The 21,820-nt window shown below is 57.7% G+C and overlaps 2 protein-coding genes and 1 long non-coding RNA gene across 9 annotated transcripts in view; 2 read left to right on the top strand and 1 right to left on the bottom strand.

Moving 5' to 3' along the window:
• Nucleotides 1–21,820, top strand: part of LOC145514421 (uncharacterized) — a 259,999-nt gene that overhangs the window by 214,669 nt on the left and 23,510 nt on the right.
• On the bottom strand, nt 6,583–15,408 carry ZNF444 (zinc finger protein 444). Of its 6 annotated transcripts, none has more exons than XM_081512296.1 (4): nt 15,200–15,408; nt 10,084–10,420; nt 8,388–8,472; nt 6,583–7,620 (listed from the first exon to the last, which is right to left on the bottom strand). In XM_081512296.1, exons 2-4 carry the CDS (start codon nt 10,393–10,395, stop codon nt 7,040–7,042), a joined length of 978 nt encoding a protein of 325 aa, XP_081368422.1. In that variant the 5' UTR covers nt 10,396–10,420; nt 15,200–15,408; the 3' UTR covers nt 6,583–7,039. The 6 variants fall into 6 exon arrangements, with proteins under 6 accessions (XP_081368422.1, XP_081368421.1, XP_081368420.1 ...); XM_081512295.1 differs by lacking the exon at nt 15,200–15,408 and adding an exon at nt 14,952–15,067; XM_081512294.1 differs by lacking the exon at nt 15,200–15,408 and adding an exon at nt 14,776–14,952 and having other exon boundaries at nt 6,583–7,617.
• Nucleotides 15,400–21,443, top strand: LOC145514474 (uncharacterized). 2 transcript variants are annotated; one of them, XR_014060169.1, is made up of 3 exons: nt 15,400–16,470; nt 18,871–18,947; nt 19,180–21,443. It is a non-coding gene; the product is annotated as an uncharacterized LOC145514474 (long non-coding RNA). The 2 variants fall into 2 exon arrangements; XR_014060170.1 differs by having other exon boundaries at nt 15,402–15,731.

Consider the following 21,820-nt stretch of genomic DNA (forward strand, 5'->3'; position numbering starts at 1 on the left):
CACTCCATTTGCTTTCTATCAAGTACTTGAAGAAGTGATATACGAGGATTTAGCCTGCTCCCAACAAATAATATATTTAAGTGTCTACATTAGGATGAAGGTGTAAATTGAAAGACCGAGCAAAGAAAATTGCAGTAGGGAGTGGGAGGAACTGCTGAACTTTCTGTCTGCCATCTCCTACTTTAGCATATTGAGAAAACACAGGGAGATAAAGACGGGGTGGATGGGGTAGGTAGGTTCTAGGTGGATGGTTGATAGATGAGAGATAACTGATAGATGATATATAGCTGAAAGAGACAAGAGATAATTGACAGATAATAGACGAGGGCTTCCCTGATGGCTCAGATGGTTAAGGGCCCACCTCCCAGTGCATGAGACACAGGAGACGTGGGTTTGATCCTTAGGTCGGGAAGATCCCCTGGAGAAGGGCCTGGCAACCCACTCCAGTATCCTTGCCTGGAGAATCCCATGGACAGAGGAGCCTGGCAGGGTCCTCTGGGGACCTCAGGGACCTCAGGGTCCTCAGGGTCCATGGGGTCGGGTCGCAAAGAGTCAGACACGGCTTAGCGACTGAACAACAACAGCTACTCCTCAGGCAGTATTCAAAGGAGATATAGCTCTTATACCTCATAGGAGATACGGCTAGGTAGCTACATAGCTAGATATCTGCACAGATGCATGGATGGAGGGAAAAAACAGACATAGAGAGAAAGACACCAAGGGTCAGAGAGAGTGTGTGTATGAGTGCTTAGCCGTTCAATCCTGTCGGACTCTTTGCAACCCCGTGGACTGTAGTCTACCAGGCTCTTCTGTTCATGGGGTTTTCCAGGCAAGAATACTGGAGCCGGTTGCCATCCCCTTCTGCAGGGGATCTTCCCAACCCAGGGATCGAACTGCGTCTCCTGCATTGCAGGCAGATTCTTCACCTACTGACCCACCTGGGAAGCCCATATTTGTTAGTAACAGTTAAAGAAGAAGCAAGATTGTTTAACTCTTGCAGGCCTATCGTGTGCCAAAGTCTGTTCCCTCATTTCTGTTTTTGCTGCAGCTAATTCCCCCATTAGTTATTCCCTCCGTATCAATGGAGGAAGGGAAACAGGCAAGGTTCTTGTCTGGCTGAAGACATAAACTTCAGTTTTGCTCCATTTGACAAATATCAGCTGCCTGGGTCAGGGGCCCCTCTATCTCCTACTTCAATCTCAGTTCCCAGACCAGGGATCAAACCCATGCCCTCTGTGTTGGAAGCTTGAAGTCTTAACCCCTGGACCACCAGGGAAGTCCCCGTTCTGAGGTTCTTAGTATATATTTCCAAATTACCTTTCAACAATAGGGTACCCGTCTGCAGTGGGAAGGCCCCCACTCCACCTGGGGGAGTCACACATTTCCAGAGAAGTTTAGTGAGAAAGACGCAAGCATTGTTGGTGCAGAAGAAAGACCTAATTGAATTCTTGAATGGGAAGGGAGAGAATTCGTAGATTTTTAAAACAGGGATGGGTGGCTGAGGCTGACAATCATGTTATCAGAAGGGTCAAGATGTCCGAGAGACAGTGGGAGAGGAACTCGTGGTCAGGAAGAGACATTTCCGAGCTGACCCCCCTGAGCACATTTCTGTGAGAAGCTGGTGAGTCAGAATGCAGTGGAGTCCAGGAGGGGTCAGGATGTTGAGGGCAGCCTGTGAAAAGCATCACTGGTGTTGACGGCGCCTTCATGCCGGGGCCTCGAGTGGAGTGACATGGGGCGGGAGAGGGAGGGCGTGCTGATCCATGCTGGAGCCTGCAAAGGTGGGCGCGTCCCAAGGTCCTGAAGCCGACAGCAGCCAGGACACAGAGTTCAAGGGACAGCATGGCCTAGCCTTTAACAGGTGAGTGGGCAAGAGGGGGTGGACTTTTTTTTCAACCTTTTTTTACTGAAGTATAGTTGACTTACAATATTGTGTTAGTTTCTGCTGTACAGCAAAGTGACTCAGTTATATCCACACGTATTGTCATTGCTGTTGTTCAGTCGCCAAGTCGTGTCCAACTCTTTGCGACCCCGTGGACTGCCACACGCCAGGCTCCTCTGTCCTGCACCATCTCCCAGAGTTTACTCAAACTCATGTCCATTGAGTAGGTGATGCCATCCAACCATCTCATCCTCTCTCGCCACCTTCTCCTCCCACCCTTGATCTTTCCCAGCATCAGGGTCTTTTCCAATGAGTCAGCTCTTCATAGATAGATAGATAGATAGGTAGATGTATGGATGCACAATGCTCTAAAGCTTCTCTTCCATTATGCTTTATCATAGGTTTATCCTAGTTCCCTGCGCTATACACTAGGACCTTGCTGTGTATCCATCCTACATATAAAAGCTCACGTCTGCTAATCTCAACCTCCCACTTCAGCCCTCCCCCCCTTCCCCCGCAACCACCAGTCTGTTCTCTCTGTCCATGATTCTCTTTCTGTTTCAAAGATGGATTCATTTGTGTCATACTTTAGATTTCACATACAAGTTAATCATATGGATTTGGTATTTGTCTCCACCTGACTTAATCCACTCAGCTTGATCATCTCTAGTTGGATCCATGTTGCTGCAAATGGCATGATTTCATTCTTTTTTTATGGCTGAGTAGTATTCCATTGTATATATGGGCCACATCTTCTTTATCCATTCCTCTGTTGATGGACATTTAGGTTGCTTCCACGTCTTGACTATTGTGACTACTGCTGCTATGAACATAGGGTGCCTGTAACTTTTCAAATTATACTCTTCACATTTCACCTCTTTTGAGTTGGGCAGTTTCTACAATCCCATGTTCGTGTGATGTGTGGTCCAGCGACTTGGCATTCGTAAAAGTCTGCTAAGATTGAAAATTTGAGAGCCATATCTGTCTTTTCAGTCTTATCAGAGAATTCTCTGCACATACACACAGTAAGGGGCTTCCCAGGTGGCCCTAGTGGTAAAGAACCTGCCTGCCAATGCAGGAGACAATGGGCGTGGGTTCCATCCCTGGGTTTGATCCCTGGGTCAGGAAGATCCCCTGGAGAAGGAAATGGCCACCCACTCCAGTGTTCTTGCCTGGAGAATCCCACGGACAGAGGAGCCGGCGGGCTACAGTCCTGGATGTGCAAAGAGTCGGACACGACGGAGTGACTGAACAACAGCAACGCACAACAGAGCAGCGAACAGGCGGTCCCCGTGCGGTGCGGTGCGCCGTCTCCGTGAAGCTCCCCTTCTCTCAGCAAACAGCAGGTCCGGGTGCGGTGCGCCGTCTCCGTGAAGCTGCCCTCCTCTCAGCGAACAGGCGGTCCCCGTGCGGTGCGCCGTCTCCGTGAAGCTGCCCTTCTCTCAGCGAACAGGCGGTCCCCGTGCGGTGCGCCGTCTCCGTGAAGCTGCCCTTCTCTCAGCGAACAGGCGGTCCCCGTGCGGTACGCCGTCTCCGTTGAGCTGCCCTCCTCTCAGCGAACAGGCGGTCCGGGTGCGGTGCGCCGTCTCCGTGAAGCTCCCCTTCTCCTTCCGCCTGAGAAGGGGGGTGAGGAGAGACTTCCGGGGTGTGGGACAGCAGGCAACCTTCTTCCCTGCGGCTCAGCTTCGAGCAAACACCCCTGCCCACTGTGCTGGACACTCCAGCGTCTCCCTCGGTCACGCCTTCCTCATCTCGGACCAAGATCAAGGGATCACAATGAAGCCTGTAAAGGACACGGGTGTGTGATTGTGGGTGGGAATCTGGGTTGATTAGGACCCCCTCTCCCTTTCCTGCCCAGAAATCACCCAGCGTGGTCCCAACACTCCCCACTTTCCCACCCCCGCCGCCGCTTTCACCACCTCACACCCAGAAAAGAGGGCACTTGGAGTCAGCGTTCCGTTGTCACCCTAACTCAGGGAGAGGCGGCTGGCGACATCCTCGCGTCTCACTGGCCGACTGTGCAACTGTGGGAAACTCTGCAGGTCTGCGGACTTTGTCTGCTCACTGATGACCTGGTTGTACCTGGGGGGGGGGGGTTGTTTGTTTGTTTTAGTTCTTTTATGGACTCTTTTAAAATCTGCTGTGTCATTTTGTGAGTGGAGTGGGGTCGTCCTATAGACCTGTTTACATTTCTGTTTCTCCCAGCTGCCGGCTCCCCCTCACCCACCCCTCACAGTGTTTTAAAAGAGAAAGCCGCGATTCTGTGAGTACCTCCAGTTCATTGCCTCTGGCTTCACGTAGTATTCAATATAAAGCCGTAATTATTGACTTTTAAAAATCTCGTACATCTCATATTTTAAATGCTTTCTTCTCTGAAATCACCCGCTGTGTTTCTTCAGTCTTCTAGCTTCATTGAGGCTTTCAACAGCTAAGTCAAGTACCTCTCTTGGTAAATGTCACATTGCACTTGAAAATATGTGGGTTATTCTCGAACATCTTTTGCTATTGACTTCTAACATAATTCCACAGTGATGAGAACGGACTCTGTATGATTTCAATACCTTTCGATCATAAAATTTTTGCAACTTGATTTATGTCCCTGGATATGTTCCAGTGTTTCCTGGTTTACACTCGATGGGAATTTGAATAGAATTTGTATCCTGCTGTTGTGTGAAAACTGTATAAATCCTAATTATGTTGAATTGGTTCATAGTCCTCTTCAGGCCTACTATATCCTTCTACTTCTCTGTCTATTCATTCTATTAATTTTTGAGAGTTTGATATTGAAGCTCCATATGAAAATATTAATTTACCTACTTAAAAAATAACTGTAATATCCAGTGGAACTTTTCATTGAAAAAGACCCTGATGCTGGGAAAGATTGAAAGCAAAAGAAGAGGGCAACAGAGGATGAGATGGTTGGATGGCATCACCATCTCAACGGCCGTTTGAGGTCACTCTGGGGAGATGGTGAAGGACAGGGAAGCCTGGTGTGCTGCAGTCCATGGGGTCACAAAGAGGTGGACACAACTGAGTGACTGAACAACAAGTGGAACTACACGTAACCTTGTTCTGTATTTTCCAAGTCTCCTGTAAATGTGTTATCATACTTTCATAACTTAAAAAGGTATAAAAGAAAGAACACACACACAAAGCAAACAAAAAATTTCATACCAACAGGTATCAGTGCTGGGTTGAGGATTTTCTGGGCTCCTTTCCCACAGACCCCCAGGATCCAGAACTTGTTGTAAGAGGATTGGAAGAACCAAGGCCGTGTGGCTGGTGGAGCAGTGTGCTTAAGATACATAGCTGCTCAAAACTGGCCCATGCCCCACCTAGACAGTGGCCCTCCACACCTGGGTGCCCTCCTCGACCAGACAGAATAAACGTGGTCCCACACCTAACTAGCTGTGCTCAGGTTAACTCTGACTTGGCAAGAATGGTGAACCAACCCCTCTGCGTAACAACTGTTGGCCTGACTCAGTTTCACTTGCAAGGAGTTAGAGGAGCCTGGGGTTGGATGTCTTGTTTTTCAACACTGCGGCATGATGTTATCAGGTTGCCCAGCTGAATTCTCACCCCTTTTCCTGGGTTGGGACAACTTTTCCTGGACGGTGTGCAGGCGCCTCCCCCTCCCTTCCCCAGGTGGACATCCGAGCTGTCCCGGCGCGGGCACCGCAGTCCCCGCGAGTGCCCTAGGGGGCGGGACGCAGGTCCCCGGATGCTGCTGACACACACCGAACCTGGGGTCCTCGGCCTGCCTGCACCCCTGGCCACCGGGTTCAGACCCCAACCGCGGCGCGGCCACGCACCCCTTGGATGCCTCGGTTCCCCCATGTGTGGGGTGACCACAGCGCTTGCCTCCTTGGGTTCTGACGATTAGAGGATTTGATGGCTTTGAGTGCTTGAAGGGGGGGGAGGGGCTGGCACTCGGCACGCTATTGGCAGAGCCCCAGCTCCGGGGGAGACACCCCACGGGCCCTCCTCTGGTCCCCTCGCCAGGTCTAGCTGCAGACGTGGCCTCTCCGAGCCAACTTTCTCTGCCAGACGTCACCACATGGACCCCGGGCGTGGGAAGAGGCCCTGCAAGAGACCGCCCGCGAGGGTCACTGCTCTGCTGGCCGGAAGGGCAGGCCTCTGCCTTCATTCTCCAGGGCCGGCCCCTTCCAGAAGGAGAGTTATCAGCCCTGTCCCACAAGGTGGATGCTGAGGCCTGAGCACTTGCCCGCGGCACCCTGGAGAGACCACCTGGCACCCCGGAGAGACCACCTGGCACCCCCACCTCCCCTAGCTGCTAACGGTCTCGGAAAGTGGGGCCCGGCTCTGGCTGTAAACGCCTGGAGGGTCCAGCTAGTCGCTTTCCCAGACTCCCTCGCAGCCAGATGGCAGGGCCCGTGGCCTGGGTCTTTACTAGTCCGGGGCCTGGCGAAGCAAACCTGAGGGCGGTGACTGATAGTGGTGACCGAGGAGGATTCTGCCAGCAGAAGCCCGGCCAGGCTCGGGCGCTGGATGCGCGACAGCCCAAGACAACTCACCCGGTCACCTCTCAAGGGCTCATCGAATCTCGAGGCTCAAGGGCAAGGAACCGGGCCCTGGGCTGCGCCCAGACTCCCAGGGCCCTGCCAGCCAGGAGGGTCCCCGGTGAGGCCCACCACGCCCCTCTCCGGACAGCAGCTCGGACAGAACGCAGGCACCGGGTCTGCACAACTCGTCAGCAGCTTTATTAACAACACGCTCCAGAGGCTGCTTAGCGGCGGTCTCCGGCGCGCGCCCTGGGAGCAGGCGTCTGTCCGCCTCGGGCCTGCCTGATGGGCAGGTCGCAGCACGAGGAGCCAGACCTCGGATCCCTCTGCCGGAACCCAACCCGTCCTGTCGGAGCCGTGCCGCAATCCATCCGTCCTGGGAGGAGCAGCGGGCCCGTCTCCCGGGGTCCCCTCCCTCCGGCCTTCTCCAGCCCGGGGCCCCGCCCCTGCCCAGGTCCTTTTCTGGGCTCCGGGCCCGGAGAGGGAGGGGGTGGGGAGGGCCGCGGAGGCGCCCCCGCGCCGCAGAGGCTGCAAGGACGAGGGCGGGGCGAGGACTGACCCGGGGAGTGAGGTTCGGGGCATCACGCGACAGGGCTCGGGCCCCGGGGCAGAGGCGCCGGGCATACGGCCGGCGCTACCCCAAGGGCCAGGGCGGGAAGGGCGCGGCACCCTCGGGGCCCGGGGCCGCCCCGCCCGCGCCAGCCGCGCGCCCGTGGGTGCGCTGGTGGCGGAGCACGTGCTCGCGGCGCCCGAAGCCCTTGCCGCACTGCCAGCAGGCGAAGGGCCGCGCCCCCGAGTGCGTCTTGCGGTGGCGCACCAGGTGCTCGCGCCAGTAGAAGGTCTTGCCGCACTCGCAGCAGGCGTGTGGCTTCTCGCGCGCAGGCAGCGGGCGCAGGGCCGGGCCCGGGCCGCCAGGGTGCGTGCCGCGGTGGCGCCGCAGGTGCTCCTTGCGCCGGAAGGCCTTGCCGCACTCGGGGCAGGCGTGCGGCTTCTCGCCCGAGTGGCTCTGCCGGTGGCGCAGCAGGTGCGCCGGCTTCAGCGGGGCCTTGCCGCACTCAGGGCAGGACGTGGTGCCCGGGGCCGCCTGAAAGGCGGGCAGGCCGGGCGCCGGCGGGGCTGGCGGCGCTGGCGGAGGGCTGCCCGGCTCCTGCTTGTAGGGGCGCGCGGCCTGGGCGTCCGCCGTCGCCGGTTCTTCAGCCCCGGTGGCTGCATCTCCTGCAGGCAGAGGCGCAGAAGCAGGGCGGCCATGGACCGGATGGATTGGCTCATGGATGTGGGGGGCAGGGTGGTTCACGGGCACAGCCGGGATGGATGGGCAGGTGTATGAGTGGGCACAGGGGATGCATCAGCTGGGTCGCTTCACAGGCCGGTTGACGCGGGGGGACGGCATGGTTCATGGATGGGGGGTGGCCGGACCCGTGGATGGGTGAGGGGACGGCATCGTTCATGGATGGGGCATGGACGGACCAATTGATGGATGTGGAGTGGACGGATTGGTTCATGGATGGGGCAGTGGACAGACTGGTTCAAGGATGGGGAGACAAGATGGTTCATGGATGGGGGGTGTGGGCGGACTAGTGGATGGATGGGGGGCAGGCTGGGGGACAGGTGGATGGGCCGGCGGCTGGGGAAGGACAAGCTGTGGGGGATGGACAGAGGCTGCCAAGGAGGCGCCTGGCTGAGAACCAGGGTGCAGAGCCGGTGTCAGGCTTCCGGGAGCAACCCTGGCTCGGCAGGCGCCCACCCCGGGTGGGCCACATCTCTTCTGTGCCGGGGCTCCTGCTGCTGGGGAAAGGCTGGCGATGCCGGGGTCTCGAGGCAGCTGTGCGATGCCAGCACTATCTGACCCCGCCCACGTGTGCTGGGCCCTCCGGGGCGGGGTCTGGCACGTGGGAGTCGGTCCACTGAACGCGTGAGTGACGGACAAGGGAGGAGCGTGTTCCCCGGTGCGGGGAGCGCGGTGAGGAAGGAGGGGTGCTCACCTGAGGGCGTCGCCCCACTGGCTTCCTCTCCCACGCCGACCCTGGAGCCTCCGGTGGCATCCTGAGGTGCCCTCGTCGCTGGTCCCTGGAACCAGAGACCCCACGTGGCCAGCTGAGAAGCCGGAGCCCCGCCGCCCGCCCTCCCGGTCCTGCCGCCGGACGGGGGCACCCTCTGCTGGGCCTCCATGGACTGGCCCACATGGCCAGGCCCAAGACCTCCTGCGTCCTCCCACAGAGCACCTCCGCAGTGGGTCCTCCAGCCCCGAGTGGCCTCCAGGTGAAAGGTGAGGACGGCCTGGCAGCCTCCTGAGGGGCCCGCCCCGGCCCGACCCACCGGGCGGCAGAGACCCTGACCGTTTACTGCTCTGAGCCACCGCGCTTCGGGCCGTTTGTTACCCGGCAGACAGACCACTGATGGGGCCGCTTTAACCCTGCCTTTAGCTTCTTGATGCCCTGTGCCAGCTCCAAGACAACATGCAGAAGGAAAACACACAGGCTACTTTAAACTCAGGACCAAACTAAGGAGCTTTTCCCAGCTCATCCCGTGGATGGCTCTGAGCAGCATGGCCCCGCCAGAGGTCCATGGTCCGAGAGACAGTGCTTCTGGCTCCTTGCCGCTCTCGCCGCTGCTCCTCGAGGCGTCTGTGTGAAGTCACCTCCCCTGGAAAGGCCGTGTGGACCTCCCGGTGGAGACCCTGGACTGTCTTCCCAGGTGGCCCTGTGGTCAGGAATTCGCCTCCCAGCGCAGCTTCGATCGCTGGCTCAGGAAGATGCTCGGGAGGAGGAGATGGCAACCTGCTCCAGTATTCTTGCCTGGAGAATCCCACGGACAGCTCTGCCGCAGGGAGAAACTGGCCCAGGCCAACTCCCAAGTGCGCGGGAGGCCAGTCACACTACAGCCCTGAGGCCACGGGGCTGACCCTCCGGGTGCAGCTGGACCCGGCCTGCCCCAGAGAGGGGCCTGCCCTCTGCGCTCGCCTGCTGGGCTGGGACCGCTGGGCCAGCTGGTCCCGCCAGACCGGGGCCTGGGGCCACGCTGGACGCTCTGAGGACCTAACTCACAGCGGAGGCTCCAGGCTATGCCGGCACCCACATCTGCACTGCCATCGGGGGCTGGAGCCCGGCTGACCTCCAGGTGGGAGGCTCGGGAGCACTCCGGCGGCCGCTCCTCCGTGCATCCCGCCACATGCTGTCGCCCGGGGCTGGTGCTACCCCCTGGGTCCCGGGAGGACCCTCTTGACCTCTCCCTACTGCCTCTCCTCAGCAGTCAACCCGTGCCCTTCGGCCGGGACCAGCCACAGCGGTGAGCAGGACAGGGTCAGTCCCGGGACCCTGAATTTGCATGGAGTGTCAGAAGGGTGGGCCTGGGCAGTGGTTATTCGTGTCCGACTCTATGCGACCCCATGGTCTGCAGCCCAGTAGGCTCCTCTGTCCTTGACCCTCTCCCGAAGTCTGCTCAAGGATGCCTGTGCACCGTCCCTTCCTGCCACCGCCGGCCTGACGCCCCCACACACACACCCTGGACCTCAGGGTCTGTGGACCCTGTCGGGGGGTGTCTCCACGGGGGGCTGGGGGCAGGGGGTGAGCGTGGGGGGAGGGGGGCGAGGACAGGGGGTGAGCATGGGGGAGGGGAGGGGGGACCCGGGGGCCGGAGGCAGGGGGCAGGGCGGGTGAGGAGGGCGGACCCCGGGCTCACCCACAGCTCCTCCAGCAGCGCCACGGCCTCCTCGCCGCTCTGCGGCCGGCGGCTGCACACCCAGGCCTGCACCTCGGCGGGCAGCGCGCTCAGGAACTGCTCGAGCACCAGCAGCTCCAGCATCTGCTCCTTGGTGCGCACCTCGGGCCGCAGCCAGGCCCGGCAGAGCGCGCGCAGCAGCCCCAGAGCCTCGCGGGGCCCCGGGGCGTCGCCCAGGTGGAAGTGGCGGAAGCGGTGCCACGGCGAGTCGGCAGTCAGGCCCTCGGCGGCGCCGCGCTCCTGCTTCACGGGGCCCGGGCCAGGCGCCTCCATGGGGCCGGCTGTGGGGTCACGGCACCTGCGGGGAGAGGCCGCGGTGAGCGCGCGCTCCGCGGGGGCCCCCACGCGGGACGGCTGGTCGCCCCGCCCCGTGCCTGTTTCCCCCACAGATGAAGGGCTCGCCCGCCTCGTGTGGGCCCCTGTCCCCTCTCCCCCTCCTGCGTCCTCCCGGCGAGCACCCAGTGAAGGCGCGCTCACGGAGGCCCCCGGCCCGTCGCAGGTGCCCAGGCACCCGGGCCTTGTCATCAGCACCCCCGACGCCGCACCCCCGAGGCGGACCTTGCCGGCTCCCAAGCACTCCCCGCCCCGCCTCTCCCTCACTAACCAGGGTGGACACGGCCGTGTCCCCCTCCACCCCTGGGGCTCAGGTGGGCTCTCGGACCCCAACGTGACTGTATGCGGGGCCGGGGCTTTGAGGAGGACGTGCAGGTGAAGTGAGGTCGTCGGGGTGGGGCTCTGACTTGGGGGACACAGCGGGAAGGGAAGGCAGGGTCCGCAGGCAGGGAGAGGCCCTCGCCAGACCCCCGTCCACCTGCACCGATCCCGGCCGGACCCCCGCCTCCCCAGCCGCGAGGAGCAAGTGTCTGTGGTTGAAGCCACCTGGTCTGCGCTGATCAGGCCTCGAAGCTCACGGGGCCCCCCGAGAGCTGGGAGAAGCTGCGGACTGTGAGACCCTCCACCCTCCCAGTGAGCCACGGGGCTGTCTCCCCAGGTGGCTCAGGGGTCAAGAATCTGCCTGCCACCGCAGGAGACACAGGAGACCCAGGTTCGATCCCTGGGTCGGGTAGAGCCCCTGGGGTAGGAAATGGCAACCCACTCTAGTATTCCCACCCAGGGAGACCCCCACTTCCTCTTCCTCTTCCCGAAGTGGGGGGCACAGACGGGCAGGAGCCTCAGTCCTGAGCAGGGGCTCCCGGGCAGGCGCCATCTGGAATGGTCTGGAAACATTTCTGACGGTCAGATGGGGGTGCGGGGAGCCTACGGCTGGCACCCAGCCAGTGGAGGCTGGGGACGCTGCGGGGGACCCTGCAGGGCCCAGAACGGCCCCCCACCCCGGCAGAGAAGGACGCAGTCCCAAATAAACCCTGGCCTGGAACCACGGTCCTCAAACGGTCCAGGGAACCTGGAGTTCCTTCCGGGGACACCTCGAGGTGAGAATGCGCTTCCTAACCCAGAGAAGTTACCAGTCCCTGTCCCCGCCTCCGTCTCTCCCGAGCGTGCTGGGGGCCTTCCCAGGGCCTCTGCCGAGAGCAGAGGCGCCCGTGGGAACCCAGCTGTTCAGGTCATGCTGAGATGTGCAAAGGAAAATGATGCCATGCTTCCAACTTTTCATTGTGGAAAACATGGTTATTCTTCATTTAAAAACCGTTATGCGGCGGGGGGGGGAAGAAACTGGGAGATTGGGATTAACACATACACACTACCATATACAGAACAGGTAACTAATACGAAACTAGTGAATAGCAGGGGGAACTCTACTCAACACTCCGGAAGGCCCTACATACAACTAGAACCTATAAAAAAGTGGGTATGTGCATGTGTGACTGATGCACTTTGCTCTACAGCAGAAACACAATACTGCAAATCCACTCTCCATGGGTGCGTGTTAACTCTCCATGGGTACATGCTTCAGTGGTGTCTGACTCTTCCACACCCCATGGGCTATAGCCCACCAGGCTCCTCTGCCCACGGAATTCTCCAGGCCAGAATACTGGAGTGGGTTGCTAGTTCCTCCTCCAGGGGATCACCCCAACCCAGGGATTGAACCCACATCTCTTAGGTCTCCTGCATTGGCAGGTGGGTTCTTTACCACTAGCGCCACCTGGGAAGCCCCTCAAATAAACTATGACAGTGAGTCGCTCAGTCGTGTCCAACTCTTTGGGAACCCAGGGACTATACAGTCCACGGAATTCTCCAGGCCAGAACACTGGAGTGGGCAGCTGTTCCCTTCTCCAGGGGATCTTCCCAACCCAGGGATTGAACCCAAGTCTCCCACATTGCAGGCTGATTCTTTATCAGCTGAGCCACTGGGGAAGCCCTAAATTAACTATACTCCAATTAAAAAAAAAAAAAAAGAAGACAAAAAAGTGTTATTCATGTTAACATGTGAAAAAGTCAACTACTGCTATTTCTAAATGCCTTACTATTATGAGATTTTCTCAGCCTTAGTTTCTGATGACACAGAGATATAAACAAAAGTGCTTTGGGGAGTGTCTTCAAAAATTGTTTAAGGTATAAAGGGTCCTGAGCTTAAAACCTTTGAGACCACTGGCTCACAGCCTGTCTGTTTTTAAACAACAGTTTTACGGGTGCACAGCTGTGCCCATCTGCTGTGTACCGAGGACCTTCTCCGACTTAAGCTGGTTTGATTAGCCAGCTAGTAAGTGGCAAGGACTGAACTCACACTGGCCTTAAAGCGCGGCTGCCAAGGGGAGGAGTGGAGGGACAGAGTGGGAGTCTGGGGTTAGCGGACACAAACTGTTATACCCAGGACAAACAAACAAGGTTCTACTGCACAGCACAGGATCCCAGTCCATCACGATACGGTTCATCGTCAATCCTGCGATGGACCATCATGGAAAAGAGTATGAAACAAGAACGCAGCAGTGTCTAACCGCATCACTTTGCTGGACAGCAGAAGGAAACATAACACTGTGAATCAACTATATGTCCATCAACAAAGCTTTAAAAAAATACAAAAAAGGGGAGGGAGGTTCCAGAGGCAGGGGATATATGCATACCTATGGCTGATGCACGCTGATGTATGGCAGAAGCCAGCACAATATTACAAAGCAATTATGCTTCAGTTGAAAAACATAAAATATAGAGACTGTTAAAAAATAAAATAAATGTTTAAAAAAAAGACGGGAAGAAACAAATGAGACAAGGCTCTGGATGGAGCTTGCCTGCCTGGCTACCAGTTTTAACTTGGCCAATGTGTTGCAGCCTCTCTCACCCAGACGCCAGCAGTGTCTCCCCAAACGTGACACCCAACAATGTGTACCGGAGACTTCCACGAGTCCCCCGCGGCGGGGGCAGGGGCACAGTGGGCCCTGCCAGGGAGCCACCGGTCCACCGGACAAATATTTACTCAGACCAAAGGGTCACCTTCGCAGCGACTCGTCCTAGGACAAGGTTCTCCACCTTTTACGCTGTGAATTTTCCCTCCCCGGGGCTGCAAAATGGGGAAAGTCAGACCAACCCAGGCGTCTCAGCTAGGAAGTCAAGACGTAAGGAAAACAAAGATGCTGCGGGGCGAGCGCGGCGGCGCCAAGCCGGTCTTCCACCAGCGTCCACCCTGCCCACTCCCGTCACTCTGTGCGGTGCCGGGGACACCGCTTCCAACAAAAGCGCCGGCTCTGCACCCAAGCACCCGCGGGAGCAGGGGCTGAAAGGGGAAACAGAAGGCGGGCGGCGGGGGCCGCCGCGGAAAAGGAGAGCAAACACGGCCCTGCAGCGCGGGGCGCCCACCAGTGAGGCTGTCGGGAGGAGGGTGGGGGCACGCGTCCCCAAGCAGGAGAGAAAGGAGGAGGGCAGCTGACCCCGGCCCGGGGAAGGCGCAGCTCCCCCGAAGCGCCGCCCAATGTGCAGAGACCCGCGCGCCGGAGGCCCGCCCCCTCCCCGGAGCCCCTTTCCGCAAACCTCTCGGACCCGGTCCGTCCCGGCCGGCGCCCCCAGACTCCCAGGCAGGGCCCAGCCCCCGCCCCCGCCCCCGCCAGTCCCCTCCCCCTCCCCGCTCCGACCCTCCCCCGCCAGTCCCCTCCCCCACCCCCGCCGGAGTCCCCTCCCCTCCCCCTCCCCGCCCCCTTCCATCTCCAACTCTCCCTGCCCCCCGGCGTCCTCCGCCCCCCTCCCCCTCCGTCTCCAACTCTCCCCGCCCCCCGGCGTCCTCCGCCCCCTCCCCTCCCCTCCCCTCCCCCCTCCGTCTCCAACTCTCCCCGCCCCCCGGTGTCCTCCGCCCCCCGCCCCTCCCTCTCCCCGCCCCCTCCGTCTCCAACTCTCCCCGCCCCCCGGCGTCCTCCGCCCCTCCCCTCCCCCCTCCCTTCCCCCCTCCCTTCCCCCCTCCGTCTCCAACTCTCCCCGCCCCTCGGCGTCCTCCGCCCCCTCCCCTCCCCCTCCCCTCCCCCCTCCGTCTCCAACTCTCCCCGCCCCCCGGCGTCCTCCGCCCCCTCCCCTCCTCTCCCCGCCCCCGGGACTCGCACCCCTCCCCCTTCCCGAGCCCCCCACCGCCGTTCGCGCTCCCAGACCCCGGCCCCCTTTTCATCCCCTCCCCGCCCTCCGCCGTTCCTCCCTCCCCGGGCCCCCCCGCCGGCCCCCTCCCCGAAGCTCGTCCCGCCGGCCTCCGACGCCTCCCTCCTTGCCCCCCTCGCTCACCTCACTCTCCCGGGCGAGGTTCCCCAAGACCCCTTCGCCACCTCGCGCATGCGCACAGCGCTCACCAGGACTCCATGCCCCGGCAGGCTTTGCGCCAAACGCGCCTATCCCTCTCCCCTCAACCCTCCGAGACGCCCGGCGGCCGCTTCCCCCCACAACTACCGCGCCGCTTTCACCCAGAACAACATCTCCCAGGGAGCATCGCGGCAAAGGCGGCCTCTCATTGGCCCTCGCCTCGGCGACCCCACCCCCGCCTCCCTCACGCCAGTCCCCGGAAGGCGCCACCGGCCCCAGAACTACATTTCCCAAGATGCATCGAGGCGCCGCCAGGTTTTGGACTACATTTCCCACAACGCACACACACGGGTCTACGCCCGGGCCCGCGCGCGGACGGGCACCCCACCCCGGGCAGGCGCAGACGCACCGAAGGGCCGAGAAGACGGGCCGAGGGAGGAGGAGCTAGGGCGGTGTTGCCGTGGAAACCGGAGCGGCCCGTACGGAAACGGGGCCCCTGCAGCCCAGAAGTGGGCCGGCGGAGAGGAGGGGCCCGAGCCGGAGCTCCGCGCCAATCAGAGCTGCACGCTGCGTCTCCTTGACAACGGGCCGCGCGTCACCCTCCCCGCCCCGCGCGGACGCCGCGGGGTCCGAGCTGGCCCCGCGGGCGCGGCGGCGGGCCTCGGGGAGCGCGGTCCGGGGGTCGGCCCGGCGCCCTGCTCTGCGGTGTGACCCTGGCGCGCGGGTCCTGGACTCCGTTTGCCTCTCCGCCTTAGAGTCGGGGAGGGGGCTGTCTGCAAGGTCTCGACTGGCCTCCGGGGACCGGGCCGCAGCCTCCCCATCGCAGACCCGGGAAGGAGGTGCACAAGACGGGCCCAAGACCGAGGCCGGCCCGGGATCCGCGCGGACCCCGGCTCAGTCATCGCCCGGGCCACACTTGTTTCCTCGTGTCCTCGAGAAGGGTGAGGCGGACACGCCCCTCGCCCCCACCTCCGCCTCCACCTCCCCCTCCCGGGCTGGTGCGCAGATGGGGTGAGACAGTGGCTGGCGCGTAACCAGCGTTCACCACACGGACACTTTCCCCCTGGTTTCACAAGTGGTCAGTGGCTGAGTCAGAACCTCCTGTCCGAGAGCGAGTGGAAACCACCCTCCTCACTGTGGCCTCACGGACCTTGGCCCACCGCTCCCCTCTTGCCCAGTGGGTTCCAGCCACACCGGAGTCTTTCCTGCTGACCTTTGTTCCCACTCACTTCCGATTGCCCACTCGACGTCTCCACTTGGATTTTTTAAGAGGCATTTCAGACCTTGAGCTGGACAGAGGAGAATGTTTTGCCCCTCCCCCCAGCAAAGAAACTTGCTTTCGCCCCAGTTTTTACGGTCTTAGGCAATGAATCTAAAAGACGTCCCTGGCGGTCCAGTGGTTAAGACTCCACGCTTCCACTTCAGAGGCATGGTTTCGATCCCCGATGGGGGAACTAAGATCCCACAAGCGACGCAGTACAGCCAAAAAGAATATAGTTGGATGGTATTTAGTACATTCACGTTGTTGTGGAAACCATCACCACCGTCCATCTCTAAAACACTCCTTATCTTGCAAAACTGAACCCGGCCACACTTGACTCCCTCGTTCCCCTGCCTCCAGCCCCTGGCAGCTCCTATTCTACTTTCTGCCTATGAATTTGAATATTCTAGGCACTTCATGTAAGTGGACTCATACAGTACTTGTCTCTTGTGACTGGCATATTTCATTTAGCATAATGTTTACCCCTGTCATGTCAGGTGTCACACTTCCCTTCCTTTTTTTAAGGCTGAGTAATATTCCATCGTATGAATAGTCCACATTTTGTGTATCCATTCCTCAGAAGGCTCTTCCTAAAACTTAAACCTTTGGACTTCCTTGGTGGTCCTGTGGTTAAGACTCTGAGGTTCCACTGTAGGGGGCGCAAGTTCATTCCCTGCTTGGGGAACTAAGATGCCGCATCCTGCAGGGCAAGGCAAAGAAAACCAAGAACAACTTAAACCCTTGACCCCAGCCTGCAAGTTCCCACAAAACAGGACCCCTTCATAGACCCAGGATTCTTCCAGCTTTGGGGCAAATCAGGAGTGCGAGGGCTTGCCTAGCAGAGTAAGGAATCAGTAGATAAACATTCCCTAGTGGGCTTCCCTGGTAGCTCAGACAGTAAAGAATCTGCCCACAATGTGGGAGACCTGGGTTCAATCCCTGGGTTGGGAAGATCCCCTAGAGAAGGGCATGGCAACCTGGTCCAGTATTCTTGCCTGGAGAATCCCCAAGGACAGAGGAGCTTTGCTGGCTACAGTCCATGGGTTTGCAAAGAGTCCAACACGACTGGGCAACTAAGCACAGCACAGATAAACATTAGCTAATTTTCACTTTACCTGTGGTTGAGTCAGTAATGAAAGCATGCCCAACCCAGATGCAAAGTTCACCCCAGCCCACCCCCAGCCCGCTGCCATGTAATGAAATACCCTGTTTCCCCACAGACTCTCCTCTGCTCATCCCTTGTCTGATTCCTGTGTGCTGAGCACTTGTATATGATTATTAATATAAAGACAGATGCCGGGGCAGGCTCAGGACAGGGGCGGGGTTGGGGGGGAAGGACAGGGCAAACAGATTCTGGGTCCATCTGGAGCTCCAGCGTCGCACAGTGGGTGCATCAAGGTTCAGAATCCCCTCCAGCACCATCACCCGCTCCCCGCCCCCACCGCACACCCTCCTCCCTAGCTACAACACATCAGCGTTTTCATCTGAATTGTAGGTGACCTAGCCCACAGATGTATTCCCAGGTGGTACTAGTGGTAAAGAATCCACCTGCAATGCAGGAAACACAAAAGACACGGGTTCGATCCTCAGGTTGGGAAGACCCCCCTGGAGGAGGAAATGGCAGCCCACCCCAGTATCCTTTCCTGGAGAGTCCTGTGGACAGAGGAGCCTGGCGGGCTACAGTCCACGGGGTGGTAAAGAGTCTGACAGGACCCAGGGACTGAGCACACAGACCACCTTCAAATTCTCTCTCTATAGGCATATGTAGCATCATCATTATTTGGGTGCTTCAGGTCTTCGTGGCGGCATGCAGGGTCTTTGGCTGCGGTGCTCGGACTCTCTAGTTGTGGCACACGGGCTCTAGAGCGTGCCACTCTGTAGTTGCCGTGCAGGGCTTAGTTGCTCCATGGCGTGTGGGATCTTAGTTCCCCAACCAGGGATCAAACCCGTGCCCCCTGCATTGCAAGGTGGATTCTTAACCACTGGACCTCAGGGAAAGTCCCATCTTCAAATTCTCTCTTTTGGGGGGGGGGTGTAAATTGAGGTATTTTAATGTTAAAAAAAATGAACACCAGTGATATTAAAGAATATCACTTGAGGTATATTTCAGATGCCCTTTGAGATAAGAAAATATTGTGAAAATCTGCATTTGAAGTTGACTTCGGTAGATGCTAGACCCATCTTCAAATTCTTAATGCTTTTTTTTTTTTTTTAACGTGAGACTTTGCATGTTCACTGTTCCCTGGGCTCACAAATTAAGTAGCTATACACATAACATCACGTTGATGAGTTATGCAGTACCCACACACAGCGGCCATTTCTCCAGCGCTCAAGTGTACTGCCATTATGGGTGAGGAATTTAGAATGAAAGAAGGACTTGCTGGATGTCTTCCCTCCATTTCTTCACCCGGTAATACTGTACCTATTGATCAGTGATCAAGTCATGCCACCTCCTCCAAGAAGCCCTCCCAGACCATGCCCACTGCAATAAACCTGGACGAAGGGCCTCATCTGAGCGTCCACAGTGTCCCTTCTCTCTCCATCTCTGTGGGTGTGTGGCTGCCCCTCCCACCCTCTGGTGAGGAACTCGTCAACACAGATCCAGTGGTTGCCAGCTCCTTGCTTGAGGCCTGCTCTTGAAAGAGTAAATAAGCAAGGGAGGAAAGAAATTCTTACCCTACTTCCCAGGCCCAAGGGCGAGGATTCCTTTGGCAGCAAACCTAGCTGTGCCCCACCAAAGCTCCCCGGCTCCTTTGTAGCACCAATATAATTATTACTCAAAATAATAATTAACACTTTCTTTCTGTCTGGTCTTTAAGGAGATCCTGCAGGGCGGCGAGGGCGTTGCGCTCTCCCCTGGGTCTCCGGCCCTGCCCTGAGCGCCCGGGAGGCTCAGGTAACATTCCTGGATAAAACAGGTGACAGATGAGCCCCTGAACAAAGGAAGGGACAAATCCTGGGATGAACGGGGCAGTCTGCACCCCACAGCGAGAGCTCTGGGGCGGGGGGGGGGGGCGGCTGAATTCGTGAGTCATCTTCCCCTCAGGAAACACTCAGGATGAATAGGGAAATTAGGAATGAATTGTTTAATGATGGGATCATGCTGCCCCATTATGTTATTTCACCAGCACACTCACCCAGGCGAGAAGGCAGAGCAGACCAAAGCATGAGCCCATTTTACAGTCGGGAGAAGTGAGGCCCTGAGAGGTGAGTGAGCTTGGCCCAAGTGACACAGCGGGGGAGAGGCAGGGGTGGGACTAGACCCAGGCTTTAGGAACCGCAGTAGGGGGTGGGGTGCAGGTTCTTTGCTGGCTGGAATACACACCCCCCCCATCCCTACTTCTGTAGATGTGGGGACAGTGAGCAGGGCCTACAGCAGGAGGGAGACAAACAGAGGTTTAATTTGTCACCGTTCTGGAGGCTGAAAGTCCAAGAGCAGGGTGTTGTGGAGCCCTGTACCAAGGTCACAGGACAAAAATCCCTGGAACTGACCAAGCCCCATAGCAACTGTTGCCACGATCTACAGATCTAAACCGGCCAATCCCCTGACCCCAAGTTGTTGTTCAGTCGCTAAGTCGTCTCCGAGTCTTTGTGACCCCATGGACTGCAGCTTGCCAGGCCCCTCTGTCCTCCACTAGCTCCTGGAATTTGATCAAACTTACGTCCATTGAGTCGGTGATGCCATCCAACCATCTCATCCTCTGTCATCCCCTTCTCCTGCCCTCAATCTTTCCCAGCATCAGGGACTTTTCCAGTGAGTCGACTCTGTATCAGGTGGCCAAAGTATTGGAGCTTCAACTTCAGCATCAGTCCTTCCAATGAATATTCAGGGTTGATTTCCTTTAGGATTGACTGGTTTGATGTCCTTGCTGTCCAAGGGACTCTGAACAGTCTTCTCTAGCACCACAGTTCGAAAACATCAATTCTTTGGGGCTCAGCCTTCTTTAGGATCCAACTCTCACATCCATACATGACTACTGGAAAAAGCATAGCTTTGACTAGACAGACCTTTGTTAGCAAAGTGATGTCTCTGTTCTTTCATATGTTGTCTAGATTTGTCATAGCTTTTCTTCCAATCTTCCTGATCCCACATTAGGTAAAATACCCACCCTATTACTCACCCTATAGGACCCTAACCGATCACCTAATGCCACCCTTCCAGCCTATAAACATCGACTACTAGCTCATGAGAGGTTAGCTCTCCCTGAGCCGGCCCGCTGTTCTAATGGGGTCGCCGGCTCTAATACACTTTATCCTTCTCTCATTCTGCCTCACGTCTGGGGATTCTTTTCCAACCCGCGCACAGACCAGGACAGACGTCGTCAGACTTGGTTTCTTGCAAGTCCTGATTTTGAGTAATTGTTGGGCATAAATCCGTTTACTTAGTAGCAGAGTTCGAAGGTATGGAATTCACATGCAAGGAGGATCGGCTCCTTTTGTCTAGTTTTTAATTGGAGCAGTTGCTTTACGATGTTGTGTTAGCGTCCGCTGACCACAAAGTGAGTGAGCTGTATGTATACATACGTCCCCTCCCTCTCGAGCCTCCCTCCCACCCTCTAGGTCATCAGAGCACAAGCTGAGTTCCCTGAGCTACAGAGCATCTCCCTGCTGACTGTCTGACGCATGGTCGTGTACATACCTCAGCGCTGCTCTCCCAGCTCCTCCCACCCTCTCCTCCCCGCTCCCGAGTCCACAGGATGGACTACTTTTTAAGAAAATAATGATAGTTTTTAGTTTCATTGGTCAAGAGAGAATCCCAGCCAAACCCAGAAATAACATTCTTGTAAATATGAGATACGGGTCCCTGTGGGAAGTGGCCCTTCCCCAGAACCACTTATTCTGGGAGGCTGAGGCCCTCGTGTGCTGTTCATTGTCATTCCACAGAGCCCCCGACACACACACACACACACGCACGCACACACTGTGCAGCCTGGAGAGAGGCACTGGGAGTGACCACCTGGGAGATCTTACTTCCCTGCCTAGGAACTGAACCTGCGCAACCTGGCATCCCTGGTGGCTCTGTGATAAAGAACCCGCCTGCCGACACAAGAGATGCAGGTTCGTTCCATCCCTGGGTCCAGAAGATCCCCTGCAGGAGGAAATGGCAACCCGCTCCAGTGTTCTTGCCCACGGACAGAGGAGCCCGGTGGGCGACAGTCTGCAGGGCGGCAAAGGGGTCGGACACGACTGAGTGGCTGAACCAGAACAAATCTGAGTCCAGGGTCCCTCACCTTCACAAAGGCAGCCCCGCCTCTCCAGCGGCCCATCTGGGGAGTCTGGGAGACAGTAGTGGGATCAGATGCAGAGCCAGCAGCCCCAAATTTATCTTCTGTCCTGTGATAATGTCAGGGAAAAACTGCCAGACATAAATAAACGTTTATTTTTAAACGAACTCCTCCGGCAACAAGCAAGTGTTCCCTTTTAAACCTCACAACCATTCGGAATTTACGCTGAACTTTTTATAGCTCTGGGAACAACCCGCCAGCCTAAGAGGAAAGTTTAATGGGTTTTATAGTTTGTTTACACCAACCAACGCCTGCCCCTTCCCCCACCTCTCCTTAACTTTCTCCTGACGTTTTGTAATTGCCAAACCAGGTCTCGCTGGAAATGAACTGAAATCTACAGGATCTTAATGTACTTTGCTTCTTCAGTAATAAGGATCCTACTTTATTTTGTAATGAAATGTATTAAAAGCTTGTTGGATCTATAGTTAAGGAGGTCTTTGGGGGTTTTGCTGTGTCTTAGGTCCATCTTTTCCCTCTTGGGTGT

The sequence above is a fragment of the Giraffa tippelskirchi genome, chromosome 7, assembly GCF_054371585.1.
Source record: "Giraffa tippelskirchi isolate mGirTip1 chromosome 7, T2T-mGirTip1v1.2.pri, whole genome shotgun sequence".
Lineage (NCBI taxonomy): Eukaryota > Metazoa > Chordata > Mammalia > Artiodactyla > Giraffidae > Giraffa > Giraffa tippelskirchi.

Excerpts from the sequence above, each read along its gene's own strand:
- ZNF444 (XM_081512293.1), bottom strand. The coding sequence starts at position 14,825 with ATGCGCGAGGTGGCGAAGGGGTCTTGGGGAACCTCGCCCGGGAGAGTG. Across the intron at positions 10,421-14,775 it reads ACCTCGCCCGGGAGAGTGAG|GTGCCGTGACCCCACAGCCG; the intron begins GTGAGCGAGGGG and ends CTCTCCCCGCAG. Across the intron at positions 7,621-8,387 it reads CAGTGGGGCGACGCCCTCAG|GAGATGCAGCCACCGGGGCT; the intron begins GTGAGCACCCCT and ends CTCTGCCTGCAG.